General features: G+C 39.8%; 1 protein-coding gene across 3 annotated transcripts in view; it reads right to left on the bottom strand.

Moving 5' to 3' along the window:
- The window catches only part of LAMA2 (laminin, alpha 2), a 705,371-nt gene that overhangs the window by 305,996 nt on the left and 382,889 nt on the right, over positions 1-16,486 (bottom strand). For all 3 annotated transcript variants that reach the window (XM_010834646.1, XM_010834645.1, XM_010834644.1), the window contains exons 13-14: positions 7,897-7,998; positions 6,322-6,533 (exon numbers count right to left, since the gene is read on the bottom strand). In XM_010834646.1, the coding sequence (XP_010832948.1) occupies positions 6,322-6,533; positions 7,897-7,998 (314 nt within the window). The remainder of the gene's footprint in view (positions 1-6,321; positions 6,534-7,896; positions 7,999-16,486) is intronic.

The raw sequence follows: 16,486 nt of genomic DNA on the forward strand, positions 1-16,486 counted from the left end.
TTGATCTTTTTGGGCTCCAAAATCACTGCAGATGGTGACTGCAGCCATGAAATTAAAAGACGCTTACTCCTTGGAAGAAAAGTTATGACCAACCTGGATAGCATATTGAAAAGCAGAGACATTACTTTGCCAACAAAGGTCTGTCTCGTCAAGGCTATGGTTTTTCCAGTGGTCATGTATGGATGTGAGACTTGGACTGTGAAGAAAGCTGAGCACCGAAGAATTGATGCTTTTGAACTGTGGTGTTGGAGAAGACTCTTGAGAGTCCCTTGGACTGCAAGGAGATCCAACCAGTCCATCCTATAGGAGATCAGTCCTGGGTGTTCTTTGGAAGGAATGATGCTAAAGTTGAAACTCCAGTACTTTGGCCACCTCATGCGAAGAGTTGTCTCATTGGAAAAGACTCTGATGCTGGGAGGGATTGGGGGAGGAGGAAAAGGGGACGACAGAGGATGAGATAGCTGGATGGCATCACTGACTTGATGGACCTGAGTCTGAGTGAACTCTGGGAGTTGGTGATGGACAGGGAGGCCTGGCATGCTGCGATTCATGGGGTCACAAAGAGTCAAACATGACTGGGTGACTGAACGTAACTGAAAAAGGCAACAGAATCATTTACAAACTCAGTGAGTGTCTGAGTGAGCTATCTTGGCATGAGCTAGACATTTCCCCCAAACACTGTCAGTCCTGTGCCAACTAAGGGAAATAACGAACAGAATCTACTACTGTTGCAAACCATTCATCAAAAATATACTAAATGCTAATATGAGAATTCATATTTCTTTCTACTTAGTCCTACCAATATGCATTGTGCTCACTTCCACTGCGCTCTTTATTATATACCACAAACATACGTCTGACTTGGATAATGGACTATACATTGTTTGAATTCACTGATCATTTATCCATCTTTGTATCCTCTTTCCTTAGCCTAGAACTACCGCATCATAATAATTACTAGATGGTGACTGCAGCAATAAAATTAAAAGATGCTTACTCCTTGGAAGGAAGGTTACGACCAACCTGGATAGCATATTCAAAAGCAGAGACATTATTTTGCCAAGAAAGGCCCGTCTGGTCAAGGCTATGGTTTTTCCTGTGGTCATGTGTGGATGTGAGAGTTGGACTGTGAAGAAGGCTGAGCGCCAAAGAATTGATGCTTTTGAACTGTGGTGTTGGAGAAGACTCTCTTGAGTCCCTTGGACTGCAAGGAGATCCAACCAGTCCATTCTGAAGGAGATCAGCCCTGGGATTTCTTTGGAAGGAATGATGCTAAAGCTGAAACTCCAGTACTTTGGCCACCTCATGCGAAGAGTTGTCTCATTGGAAAAGACTCTGATGTTGGGAGCGATTGGGGGCAGGAGGAGAAGGGGACAATGGAGGATAAGATAGCTGGATGGCATCACTGACTCGATGGACGTGAGTCTGAGTGAACTCTGGGAGTTGGTGATGGACAGGGAGGCCTGGCGTGCTGTGATTCATGGGGTCACAAAGAGTCAGACATGACTGAGCGGCGCTATATCTGGGAGTAAGTTTCCAGGACTGAGCGACTGAACTGAACTGAAGTGTGCATTATAATAATTAAAACTTCTGTGCATTATAATGGGAACTTGAGACATATCTCCCTTAAGTATCAAGGAAACTGGGCTTCCCTGACAGCTTAGTGGTGAAGAATATGCCTGTCAATACAGGAGACACAAATACGATCTCTTCGTCTGGGTAGATCCCACATTCTGTGGAGCAACTAGGTCTGTGTGACACAACTATTGAGCCTGTGCTCTAAAGTCCAAGAACCACTACTACTGAGCTCACATGCCGCAGCTACTGAAATTAGTGTTCCCTAGAGCCTGTGCTCCATACCGAGAGAAGCCACCTCAATGAGAAGCCCATGCACTGCAACTAGGGAGTAGCCCTGCTCTCTGCAACTAGACAAAAGCCAGCGCAGCAATGAAAGCCCAGCACAGCCAAAATAAATAAATAAAATTATATTTAAAAAAATCAATGAAACCAATGCAGTAATCATGTTTCTGCCCACATTTACAAAGGAGGAACCCGAAGCTCAGAGAAGTAAAGTGCCTTGTCTATATAATACTGTCTGCAAATACTGTGCAGCCATAGACTGAAATTAAAAACCAATGGTTAGCTTGTTGCCCGACATTGTCTCCCACTGTATGCTAGACAGAAGGTCAGATGTCTCAGATACATCATTTTCTCACTGAGCATTCAATCTTGAAAGTTAGGTATGTTTCTGCCATTTTACAAAAGAGGAAGCTAAGATTCAAATACACAGGAAAGGCACTCAGTAAATGCTGGCAGACTGAATAAACCCAATATTACAGACTAGATTTGGGAGGTAGTGAAAGGCAATGGAGGAAAAAAACACATGTTAGTATAAAACTGGCTGAACCTCTTCCCAAGAGCAAGTTATAGAAGTCCTTTTAAGATCGTTAGAGACCTCATTGTAATAATTCCTTCAAATGTGATTACCTGGATTATTATTTTCATTAGGTAGAAGTTTACTATCAGCACTATTTCTATAATCATCAAAACACTCCTTTGTTTATATGTATTTTTCTAGATTATTTATTGGATAATTTATTAAATAAATTCTGTGTAATGTTTTTGATACCAGAAAAAAAAAAAAAAAAAAACAACCACTCTTAAAAGTCATGTGAAAATGTCTAGCCTAGGAGAAATGTCTTTTCAAACAATAAAGATAAATGGGTTTATCACAATAAAGTCACAATGGGCTCAGTTACGCTGGGCAAACAAACAACTGAATTCTCAGTGGCTTAACAGAAAACAAAAGTTTACTCATGGAAAATCCTCTACGGTTCTGGGTAACATTTCAGGGCAGCTGACCTCCATGTGCTGTCAATATTTCAGACTGTTTTTATGTTCTGGTAACTGTGTAAGCTCCATAGAGTCTCCTACAGGTAATTCAATGCTTTTCTAGGGTTGGGAATGGGGATAGTAGAACAGGAATAATACATCACTTCAGCTCACATTTCATTGGCCAAACCAAGACCTATGATAACATCTACCCTCAAAGGAAATGCAATATTTCAAAGGAAGGAGATTAAAATTTGATGAACTGTACTAATGTCTACTATAGGGTATAAAGTCTTCCCTGGTGGCTCAGATGATAAAGAATCTGCCTGCAATGCAAGAGATCTGGTTCAATCCCTGGGTCGGGAAGATCCCCTGGAGAAGGAAATGGCTGCCCACTCCAGTATTCTTGATTGGAGAATTTCGTGGACAGAGAAACCAGGTGGTTTACAGTCCACGGGGTCGCAAAGAGTCGGACATGACTGAGCAACTAACACTTTCACTTTCACAGGCGATAAGAAAAATATCAAGTTAAATATCAAGGATTGCTTTTGAAACTAAGGTTTGGAGAATTTAAAGGAGAAAGATTCACAGTTAACTTGATTTCTCTTACATTCTTAAAGGAAATTTTTATCTTCATTTATTAATGAGTACAATGAGAAGAAAATCAATTAATTTTATCACATGGGCTCCTCAGCACTGCAGAAAAGAATGACAGCAAAAATGGTCTCAATTTTGAAACGCCAGTCCATTCGTTATTCTAGATATCTTCAAGTCTTAATGGTACTTAATGGAGAAAGTGGTACTTCCTAGAATATGCAGGTCAGATGGAAATGCTTCAGATTTGTGTGTTGACTGGCCAAAAGCAAAGCATTTTTGCTTTAATTCCATTCTCATAGTGACTGTTTGACATTGACAAGCAATTGTCCCCCTCATTTTACAGATGAGGTGACTGAAATCCAAAGAGATCTAAAACAACACTATGTTCACAACTATTAAACAGCTAACTTGAAAACAGAAGTCAAAATTCTAACCTGCTGCCCCATTTTCCTTCCACTATTCAATTCCAGTTCCTCTGTATAGGGAGGAACATAAACCCATTTGCTGAGAGAACTACCATGGAAGTAAATCCTCCTTAAATAATTCTAAACATGAATTTCTGTTGTGATAGCTTCAATTTACTTGTGCTTACACATAAGCCGTATACCAAGTTGGAAGCCTACTGTGCAAGACAAGTTGAAATCAATTCAAGTGATGTTTTACAAATAGGACTCAATCCACTCACAGATCAGAGATAAATAAAATATAACAAGCTTACTGACTCAAGATTCATGCTGGCTTGTGGCTCACCTGAAGTGGGTAGGAGTTTCACATACAACATGGCTTTAACTTCTCGAACTACAGAGCCTTGTGTGATGTAGGCTGCAGAGAGCATCACCCACATGAATTAGTTCCTGTGTCGGATCCCATAGCCATGCTCTGTGAACACGTTGCTCATGTATGGGAAAAGCTCAGAAGGCTCAAATGAAACTAGAGATTTTAAGATAAGCAGACACTAAAATTATCTCCCATGAATCAGGGAGAAATGCTTTGGATTAACTAGTCTGAGAAGCAAGGCTGGCAAAAATAAACCCCTCAGCCACTTTTTGTCAATTTGCTTGTCATTTATTTTGAAATCCAGAGGACTCATCTCTTTGTACTCTTTAAACATCATGAAAGTCTCTATTTACTAAATGTGAAAAAACATAATTAATTCCGAAGTGCTGCTTCTCATCTTCACAGCGTTTTAACCCAGCTTCTAGCAGCATTGACTATGCAAAAGAGGTACATTGTTTGGCAGTGGTTCTGTTTCTGAATCTGCGATTCTCTCCTTAGGGAGATGGTAATGATGATTACGCTTAGTTGAAATACTACAAGTGAAAGACAAACTAGACAGCACAAGCAGATGAAGGGGGGTGGTGGAGCTTCAGCAATTAAAAGACCCTCTTGTAGATAAACCAGCATTGGAGACACTGCTGTGCTGATGGGTATGCCAAGCTGTCGGTTTGGGGTCACATTTGATCATCTAATTTAAGCTGCTTTAGGACAAAATTGGGCTTGTCAGGCGGCACTAGTGGCAAAAAGCTTGCCTGCTAATGCAGGAAACATAAGAGATGCTGGGTTTGATCCCTGGGTCTGGAAGATCCCCTGGGGGAGGGCATGGCAACCCACTCTAGTATCCTTGCTTGAGAATCCCATGGACACAGGAGGCTGGCGGGCTATAGTCCACAGGGTTGCACAGAGTCAGACACAACTGAAGCGACTTAGAATGCACACACGCAGGAAAAAATTGCCATGAAATTTGTAAGTAATTTTTTTTTAATGGAAAGAAGCCTTTAGGGTGCCTCTTATGGACATGTTTAGCTCAAGTTGGGGAGTTCTCTCTTTAAGGAGACAAAACAGAGAGTAGAAAGGAATAATCCCTTGAAAGTGTTTAAGGTAATGAGCACTTTACATAATTATCACATATAATTTTCACAATGACCCTGAAAGGTAGGCACTATTATCTCCACTTCACATTTGAAGAAATCCAGTTGCCATAAGGACCAACCACTTGCCAAAGGTCACACATATAATAAGCAATAGAGCTAATTGAATTCTTAGTCTTACTTTCCTTGATATCATGCAGCCATTATAGTATTACAGTGCTTCACAAAAAAACTTGTGGTTATTCAAATGAAGGTGCTTATATCTCTCATTATCAACCATATACTATTAAGTCAGAATCTACTGAATGAATTAATGGAAGAAAATATTTTACAAACCACTTTCTGAATATGGGTATCCTGGAATTATATCACTTTACTTTTCCACTATTTGAGTCATCAAAAAGGAGACTGTGCTTTCCAGTATAGCATTTCTCAGTATAGGGATCATTTTTATTGCATGTTCTGGCAGAACTGAGAATCATCAATACTGAAAAAGGACTAAGACAGATTCATCCTGGGTAGGTAAAATTTTAAAGATCAATAGAAACACTTTTCAGAAAACCAGTGCTCCATCATTAACTATTATTTGAAGATGGAAAACCTTAGGAGAAGGCAATGGCAACCTACTCCAGTACTCTTGCCTGGCAAATCCCATGGACAGAGGAGCCTGGTGGGCTGCAGGCAATGGCAACCTACTCCAGTACTCTTGCCTGGCAAATCCCATGGACAGAGGAGCCTGGTGGGCTGCAGTCCATGGGGTCACTAGTAGTCGGACACGACTGAGCGACTTCACTTTCACTTTTCACTTTCATGCATTGGAGAAGGAAATGGCAACCCACTCCAGTGTTCTTGCCGGGAGAATCCCAAGGACAGGGGAGCCTGGTGGGCTGCCGTCTATGGGGTTGCACAGAGTCGGACACGACTGAGGAGACTTAGCAGCAGCAGGGATCTTCAGTCACTTAGCACTTGCACGTCCGCCCCAAGGCAAATGTGTAAGAGCTGGAGATGCAATTCCTGAGTTTACCTGAAGATGGCATCCATCCCAAGGCTGTATGTGATTTGTATGAGAATTCTCTGCAAATTCACAAGCACTGTCATAAACTCCTTTCTACTGACTGGGAAATTTGTGCCATGTGTGGTAAATGATTCTTCTTTAAGTGACAACACATTAATATGTTCTTCAGATGGTTGCAGATACACCTCCTCTTGGGCTGAGCTGATTCTCAAGTCTTTTCCCTAAAGGGGAAAAGAGAGTATAAAGGGTAAAACTGTGAAAAAAGGGATTCTCCTCTTTGTAGGTTATCATCAGTAGGTTTTTTATTTCAGGTTAGCTTTCCCTGTCAGGATATTTCTAGTATGTATAAAAGGCAGAGAGAAAACAATTTAAATATTAGCCTTAACTCGATGTACCACTAAGTATAAGTTTATTGGTTATGCATGACTCTTATTCCTCTATTTACTAAAATAATTAGTACTTGGTAAGTCTAGATATATATGATTACAAATACGTCAATTTTATAGAAGTGTGCAAAACTGAATATTTCAGATATACTATTTTATGGTGAATGTGGATTGTATAGGAAAATGGGGAAGAAAAGTTAAAACAGTGTATGAAGCTTTCGTTTTAAAGGACTCTTCAATCTGGGGGAAAAAAAAAACAAGGAAAAATTCTACAGTTTCATGATTACAATCGGATAATGGCATTATTATCATTTGGGTTAACCTTTTATCTTAGTTCACTCATATTAATAATATACAGCTTCTCCACATTTTACATTTAGAGAACCCCTTTTATCTCAAAGGAATTCCATGACATACTTCTATTTTCATACACACACACATATGTAATGATATATATCACTCAGATCACCTCACCTAATACTGGAAACATTCATTTTGGGGGAAGACTTTTTGTTAAGTTGATTCTCATGCATGAGCATTTCAAGACCAAAACAACAACAGAGCCCCATGCTAACTCAGCATAGATCCCTTTGGACCCATAAATATGCATGAAATGTGTGCCTTTGTGTGAGCAGAGGAGAAGAAAGGAAGAATATGAGAAAGGAAGGCAGCTTTTATGTGATAACTTTCTAGCCTTTGGGAACTGCCTGTGTCCCTCCAAATGCTCAAAGCAGTTTCTCCTATATTTTTCTTAGTTAAATTAAGAGAGTTTTGAAGTCAGGATTCAACTGTACCTAAATAGATAAGATTCCCTTTTTCCATTGACTTTTACCTAATATAAACAAAGGTATAAACAAGAAAATCTACTTGGAAGCAAGGAGAGATGGCAAAACTACAACTATATAAATCAGCCATTTGCTCAAACACTTTTAGTATCCTTATATTCTGGGGGACATGGTCATTAGGTTTTAAATTTAAATTTCAAGTCTGCTCTAAAAATTCCCTTTACTATTGGAACCCAAGACCTATGTTCAGTCTTTTAGATATGTCTCAGAGTGAATGGCAGAAAAAAATTCCCAAATCACAATATTTTTCTCTAGTAGTATATAAATGAATGTTAAACTAGTTAGGTAAGGAATAACCTCAGATTACATGAGTGTAAAGCAGTTAAACATAAATGACACTTCCCATACTCTACCTCTAAGATAACCATAAGCTGGAGTGTGTGTTCTGCATCTTCGTTTGCTTCTTCAAGGTCATATGATACAGTAAACATCAACTGTCCTCCAGCTGCTGTGAGCTACAAGAGAGAAGATACGTCATCATTACAGGACAGGAGATGGGCTATTCAACTGTGCTTTGCTTATTATTTTTAAATTATTTTATTGTTCTATAGGGCAGGATTTGGAAGAAACAGAAATCATGAGCATGCAGATTGAGAATGATAGACATTTCTTTAGGAGTAACCTTTATACGAACCTTACCTATCAATGGCAAGCCTGACACACATCATATAAATTCATGTATTCTTTTTCCTGGTGTTGCAGGCTTGCTGAAATAGGTTAATTTCCAGGGAACCAAACACAGCCCCTCCTGTCATTTTTCCTAGTGTGTAGCTTGAGCTTTACAATTCCCAAACAGAGAAGGATCTTTGTTAAAATTGAGAGATTTCTACTCATCACTGAGGGTCACTCACTTTCTGTGGGTCTGAATGCTTTCAGCAAAGCATCACTCCATTTCACAGGCACTTTACCTAGACTATAAGCTATGCTCAGAATGTTGTTGGTCAAAGAAAAAGAAATAAAGCAGCAAATTTTATATCATGAAAAAAATTAATCAAAATTCCAAAAGAAGATACACTTTCCCTTGGGCAATCAAATATACTTAGTGTGAATGAATGCTGTTATTCTTTTTCATTAAACAAAATTCTTTCCTTCCAACATGCATGCTGAACCCCATACAATGTATGCTTGAGGTTTACATTTGCTGACATTGACAGTAACCTTGTACAAAGGATTAAAAAAAAAAAAATAGGAAAGCAAGATCATTTACAGGACAGGAATCAACATTGGAACTTGAATGACAGATGATGCAAATGCTGCAGTGCTTTTCTAAAAAGTTCCACCCCAGCATTGTAAATAGACACTCATAAAACAAAGCTGATCATTTGTATTCTGCTGTTTCCTCCATAATGACAAGCAGAGACCTAGCTTCGCAGCCCTGGGCTCTCTGCGGCCTCTCATGGCAGACCCTGACCACAAACCAACTCCTGGTGATGCTCTGGGTAGAGAAGGAGGAAGCCAGATTCCTTTTAGAGTTGTTCCATTGGGAATGGAACACAGCTCACCATGGCTGATTAAACAAAGTTTTTAAATCACAGCTTCTCAATGTCTTCTAAGAGCTCATTACAGGGAGCTTTATAAAGAACTAAAATTCAGAAAACTTTTATTCCTCTGCTCCACTGAAAAATAGCCCTGTTATAATGTCTTTTCATATCTAAAATAAAAAACATCTGCCTGGACTATAGCACTTGGCATTACTGTAAGTAATGAGGGGTGAATCTATGTAAAAGGTTTTTGGTTCTATTAAGATAAGCTTCCAAAACATGCTTGTTCAAAAATCAACCAGACATTTTCTTAATGATGGGAGTCCAGAAAGGCAGCAGCAAAGGATGTTTCATATATTTCAAAGAGAACTTAATTATTCAGAATTTCCTAAATTAATAAAAATATTTAATAGGAGGTAGGGACTGAGTTTGGAAAGGACATAGATCTATAATGTCACAAACTCTTGAGCTTCTAAATGTATTTTGATTATTAAAATTTAAATTACATGCTATCATCCTTCTAGAACAGGTTTCCTTAAAAAAAGAAAAAAATCAAGGTAAATTCATTCTTAATTTCCTTAAATCAATTTAAGAAACTTAGAATTAAAGGTAACTCGCATTTTGCCAAAGAAAAGAGCAAAAATGTAATTTGAACATCCCAGATATTGAGACTCAAGATGACAAGAAAAATGTTTGATTTGTTACAATATTTGATTTGTCAAAGTATTTTCCATACCTACTTATAATAAAGTCATATTATATATGAGGTAATATGAGAGAGTAATGAGGGTGGAAATGGGGGAAAAACAACAAATAACTACATAGAAAAAGAGAGGGGCCTTTTATAGTTATATACAACACAAACAGTGGAGCGGAAGTCAACCTGTTCACCTGAGGGCTTATAGTAGTAGTAATACTAATGAGAAATTGCTTTCTCATTCACATTTCATAAAACAACTTTTTTTCTATATCTTTCATGCACCTCTAGAACTGGTTTTTCAATCATCCATGGGGTCGCTGAGGGTCGGACATGACTGAGCGACTTCACTTTCACTTTTCATTTTCTTGCATTGGAGAAGGAAATGGCAACCCACTCCAGTGTTCTTGCCGGGAGAATCCCAGAGACAGGGGAGCCTGGTGGGTGGCCGTCTATGGGGTCGCATAGAGTCAGACACAACTGAAGTGACTCAGCAGCAGCAAAGGAGATCAGTCCTGAGTGTTCTTTGGAAGGACTGATGCTGAAGCTGAAACTCCAATACTTTGGCCACCTCATGTGAAGAGTTGACTCACTGGAAAAGACTCTGATGCTAGGAGGGATTGGGGGAAGGAGGAGAAGGGGACAACAGAGGATGAGATGGCTGGATGGCATGACCGACTAGATGGGCCTGAGTTTGAGTGAACTCCGGGAGTTGGTGATGGACAGGGAGGCCTGGCATGCTGTGATTCATGAGGTCACAGAGAGTTGGACATGACTGAGCGACTGAACTGAACTGAACTGTTTTCATAAGTGAATCCTTTTTGCTTCCATCTAGGTTGTGAAATGGCACCCCACTCCAGTACTCTTGCCTGAAAAAATCCCATGATGGAGGAGCCTGGTAGGCTGCAGTCCATGGGGTTGCTAAGAGTCGGAAACAACTGAGCGACTTCACTTTCACTTTTCACTTTCATGCATTGGAGAAGGAAATGGCAACCCACTCCAGTATTCTTGCCTGGAGAATCCCAGGGATGGGGGAGCCTGGTGGGCTGCCGTCTATGGGGTCGCACAGAGTCAGACACGACTGAAGCGACTTAGCAGTAGCAGCAGCAGGTTGTGAAATAACAGTCAATTTTAAATAGATGCATGATACTGTTACCAGATGTTTTTCCCTCAAGCTAAAAGTGTTCATTTCCATAATATTAAAATCACTGTCTATTTCGTTCACCCTAAGGTATATACTGATGATATATCTCTATATAATTACTTAGTCAAGTACTTATTTAAGTAATTTTTTAAAAAAGGTTGTTTTAATATCATCCTTTAATTGAGAAACTGCATCTCCTAGGAATGGGGCTTCCTGGGAAGCTTAGTGGCAAAGAACCTTCCTGCAATACAGGAGACTTGTGTCGATCCCTGGGTCAGGAAGATACCCTGTTGGAAGAAATGGCAACCCACTTCAGTATTCTTGCTGGGAAAATCCCATGGACAGAGAAGCCTGGTGGGCTACAGTCCATGGAGGTGGCAAAGAGTCTGACATATTGGATGACTGAGCATACCTCCTAGGGTTAATTATTTATTCTCTGCTGAAGATGAAGCTCCAATACTTTGGCCACCTGATGCGAAGAGCCGACTCATTAGAAAAGACCCTGATGCTGGGAAAGATTGAGGGCAGGAGGAGAAAAGGACGACAGAGGATGAGACGGTTGAATGTCAGCACTGACTTGATGGACAAGAGTTTGAGCAAGTTCTGGGAGACGCTGAAGGACAGGGAAGGCTGACATGCTGCAGTCCATGGGTTGCAAACAGTTGGCCATGACTGAGCAACTGAACAACAACAAAACTCCTTTGCTTCTATTTATCTATCAACTGCATCAAATAATCTCTTTATAAGAAATGAAACCAAGAATTTCTTGGTATTGTTTCCAGCTAATGTGTCTTCCCCAGAGGGTACACATCACCGGAGAGAGTCTTTGTAATAAGTCAGTTATTTGTCGTTCAGTCACTCAGTCGTGTCTGACTCTTTGTGACCCCGTGGACTGAAGCACACAAGGCTTCCCTGTCCTTCACCATATCCTGGAGTATAGCTCAAGTTCATGTCCATCGAGTCTGTGCTGGCATCCAACCATCTCATCCTCTGTCGTCCCCTTCTTCTCCTGCCTTCAATCTTTCACAGAATCAGGGTCTTTTCCAATGAGTCAGCTCTTTGCATCCAGTGGCCAAAGTATTGGCGCTTCAGGCTTAGCATCAGTTCCTCCAAAGAATATTCAGGCCTGATTTCCTTTAGGATTGACTGGTTCGAACTCCTTGCAGTCCTGGAACTCTCAGGAGTCTTCTCCAACACCACAGTTCAAAAGCATCAATTCTTTGGTGCTCAGCTTTCTTTACGGTCCAACTCTCACATTCATACATAACTACTGAAAAAAAACATAGCTTTGATTAGATGTATCTTTGTTGGCAAAGTAATGTCTCTGCTTCTTAATAGGCTGTCTATGCTTGTCATAGTTTCTCTTCCAAGGAGCAAGTGTCTTTTAATTTCATGGCTTCAGTCACCATCTGCAGTGATTTTGGACCCCAATAAAATAAAGCTATAAACACTTCCTTTCTATGGAATATTTGTTTTCTGGGGAACAAGCTGTGGAAATACTTGGAATATAAGTTGTCCTTTCATAGATAGCTTTGGATGAAGGCTTCTCTGTCACTTCTCCATCTATATTGTGCTCCATAGTCCAAATGCTATATTGACTTGGCTCCTTCACCTGCTTGCTTCTCCACTCTCCAATAATTCCTTCAGTGTCCCAGTCTTCACTATCTCCTTCAAATCAAATGTGCACAGAGCTGCAAGTCATCAACTGACTTTACTGTCCCTGCTAGATATTATCTCTGGACATTTGTTAGTTTTGCTATCAAACTCTGAGGTATGGGGTATTACCACCTCATTTTCTGTACTTCTACTCATCCAACCTTACTTATTTGATCTACTTCAGCCTGCTTTCCACACTTAGAACTTCACTAACAGTATGTCTTGAAAGGTCACTTATCAGCTCTATCTAGCAACCACGAATGGGCTTTTGTCCGGTTCCATGTGATGTATAATAATTCTTGAGATTCTTGACTCTTTGGTTTCCTACTGCATTAAACTTTTCTGATACTTCTTTCCCTGGAGTATGACAGAGGTACCTCTGTCTCCATTATAAATACATTTTCTTTTATTCTATACTCAGTATTTGGATGTTTCTAAGATTCTTACCCTTTTTTGATTATCCTTTCTTGCTGACTTTCCATTCCTCTCTCATGGATTGAACTGTGTTCAGCCCTGGTTTCTCAATCTGTATCTTCTATCCCGTCCCATATTCCTGGATGAATTTGGTCATGGTGCCATAACAAAGGTCCAGAAACTGGCTAAACAACAGAAACCTGAGATCAAGGTGTCAGCTGGGAGAACCCCCATCACCTGCCCACTTGCATCTATCACTAGCATTCTGTATTAATAAATCTACTTCTTGCCCATCCAAAAAAAGAAAAGATGTCAGCAAGGCTGGTTTCTTCTTAGGCCCTTCACCTTGGCTTGTAGACGGTCATCTTTTTCCTGTGTTCTCCCATGGTCTTCCTTCTGTGTTTGTCTGTCTCCTGATTTCCTCTGCTCATAAGGAAAAGTCATGGTGTATTAGGGACCACATTAAGTGCCCCGTTTTAGCTTAGTCAGAATAAAAGATCCTTTCTTCAAATTCAGTCTCATTTTGAGGTTCTGGGAGTTAGGACTTCAAACATGTGAATTTGAGGGGGACAGTTCAGCCTGTAACATTTCTGTACTGAAGGACTGTTTAATAACAAACACTCAGAATACCCAAAGTTTATTATCTGGCTCTTCCTAGGAAACAAACAAGTATTTTGCCAACTTCCATGTCACATGAGTCAAGCCATTGTTTCGTTTCTCTGCTGTAAAGTGGAAACTATAGATACTACATAATATTGCTTTCACTCTATTATTTGAATCAGATCAGTGCCTCCATCCTATTCCTTGAGATGCTTCTTGTCTAATTTTCTGTTCCCATTGCTATATCATACTCACTAGGTCCTCATCAAGCATTTGAATTCCATTCTCTGACTTTAGTTTTTTTGTTGGGGAAAGTTTTATCAACAATTACTTCTGCTGTTGCACTTCCTTAATGAAGAACCTGCAGTGGCCCTGAGATCTATAGTGTCATTCAAGTTTCCATGCAGTTTCAATACTCTATAGGCTCTATCTAGCTCCCTGTTCACTAGCTCTGGGCACAGATGCCCCAGAGCACTGCAGTAAACTCATAAACGCACAGTGGGATGCTGTAAATGTTTGAAGGAAACAAAGAAACACTATGTATCTATTGGACCCCACACAAACAACTAGCTCTGGGTAGTTCACAATTTTATCAGATAGTATTCCATATTCCTCTAGAGGATATTCTCAAAATTTTGAGCTATGTTTTTATTTACTTGCATTTTCAGTCACGTCATATCTTTGTTAAGGAACTTTTTCAGGGAATGTTGTGATTAAAAACCAAGTGTTGTACAAAAATTAATGTGTAACAGAAAATAAGGGCAGCAGGGTCTTATCTGATTCTAGGTTTTGAAAATTTGAATATTACTCATCAAGCAAGATCCCATTAGTAAGTAACTATAGTAATTTATGAAGAAAATAAATTACATTGTTTAGATTTATGTGAATTATTTTTTAATGATTGCTAAGTTGCCAAATTACAAATTTTTTTGTTGTTGTTCAGCCCTAACTACTGTGGCACATTTCAGTTGATCTATCTAGGTTGGTCATGACTTTCCTTCCAAGGAGTAAGCATCTTTTAATTTAATGGCTGCAATCACCATCTACAGTGATTTTGGAGCCCTAAAAAATAAAGTCTGACAAGGAAAGTTATGACCAACCTAGATAGCATATTCAAAAGCAGAGACATTACTTTGCCAACAAAGGTCCGTCTAGTCAAGGCTATGGTTTTTCCAGTGGTCATGTATGGATGTGAGAGTTAGACTGTGAAGAAAGCTGAGCACTGAAGAACTGATGCTTTTGAACTGTGGTGTTGGAGAAGACTCTTGAGAGTCCCTCGGACTGCAAGGAGATCCAACCAGTCCATTCTAAAGGAGATCAGTCCTGGGTGTTCTTTGGAAGGACTGATGCTAAAGTGGAAACTCCAATACTTTGGCCACTTTATGCGAAGAGTTGACTCATTGGAAAAGACCCTGATGCTGGAAGGGATTGCAGGCAGGAGGAGAAGGGGGAGTTGGTGATGGACAGGGAGGCCTGACGTGCTACAGTCCATGGGGTCGCAAAGAGTCACAACTGAGCGACTGAACTGAAGAGAAGCAAATGTTGAAAAAGTTTTGGAATTCCCAATCTAGCCTTTTCTTGTATCCATTCTGCTACTTATATTTGCTTAAGGTAATTTTTCTGCTGAAACTCTCATTCTTACAGCTCTCTGACCACTGAAATGCCGCTTTTCTTTCTTTGCCTGGATGATGCCCCACTGGACAGAAGACTAGCAAAAAGAAGCTCTTTTAGTGATGCTCTTAAAATCTACTGAGAACTCAGCAGCAACCACAACTGGTAAAAGAGCTAAAGGATTAAAACACACACACACACACACAAACAGAACTCTGTATAAACCAACTCTTCCCATAGCAATGAAGAATTCTAACAATACATCACACAACATTGTTAAGTTATACTTACTGTGCATAACTTCAGCTCCCCACAATTTTGGACTTTGTAGACTTAATTATCAGTTTTATATTTGACATTTTCATATTAGTTCATCTTGGGGACAACGTTGATTTCTCTAATTTTATGAAGCACTCCATGTATAGAGAATAGAAGATTTCATTTTCTCTGGCTATTAAAAACCAAATTGTCATCATCTATTGGCTAGAAATATTTGCTTCCCCACAGGTAGAAATAAGTGCAATTCCAGTTTGCTTTAGGGCAATTGTTATCTTTACTGGATGGATTAGACTATATTTACCAGAGATGAAAACTTTATCCCTCTTCAATACAAAGAGAAAGTGAATTTAATGAAGATATTTCATTCCATAGGAGTCCCCAAAGACCTAGCCTTAATTTTCCCCTTAATTATGCTTCTCGGTGGCTTAGAGGGTAAAGAATATGCTTGCAATGCAGGAGACCCCAGTTCAATCCCTCCCTAAGTGGGGAAGATCCCCTGGAGAAGGGAATGGCTACCCACTTCAGTATACTTACCTGGAAAATTCTGTGGACACAGGAGTCTGGTGGACCACAGTCCATGGGGTCGCTGAGTGTTGGACACGACTGAGCAACTAATATTTTCACTTTTTCACTTATCTATTAAGTAAAATTCTCTTTGGGGAGATTTAGATATCAAGTTGCAAAGGCACTGCAAGACAAAGGAGCAGCGCCCATCCCTTCCTGGAGATGGTTCTTAAGCCCTTCACTCTCCTGATTCTCAATTTCACCCCATTAAGAATAGAGCAACACAAGTAGCTGTTTCCCACAAGTACCTGTCTTAATTCTACCTTCAGGGGAAAGAGACAGCTTGATTGCAAGTAACATTATAGTTACTATGCAATATATAACCTCATGTCACACATAATAATGTAGTGTGCAGGCAGCACATTGCATTAAAGATTTAATGAGGCAGGAAAGTTTTCCCTCATGAGTGGAAAAGGCTGAAGTTAATTCATAAAGCTAAGCTCTATGAAAGTATTTTGTATTAAGTTTTGTGTGTTCTCTTTTCCCCCCAATCCAGG

This window comes from Bison bison, unplaced genomic scaffold, assembly GCF_000754665.1.
Source record: "Bison bison bison isolate TAMUID 2011002044 unplaced genomic scaffold, Bison_UMD1.0 scf7180017864035, whole genome shotgun sequence".
Lineage (NCBI taxonomy): Eukaryota > Metazoa > Chordata > Mammalia > Artiodactyla > Bovidae > Bison > Bison bison.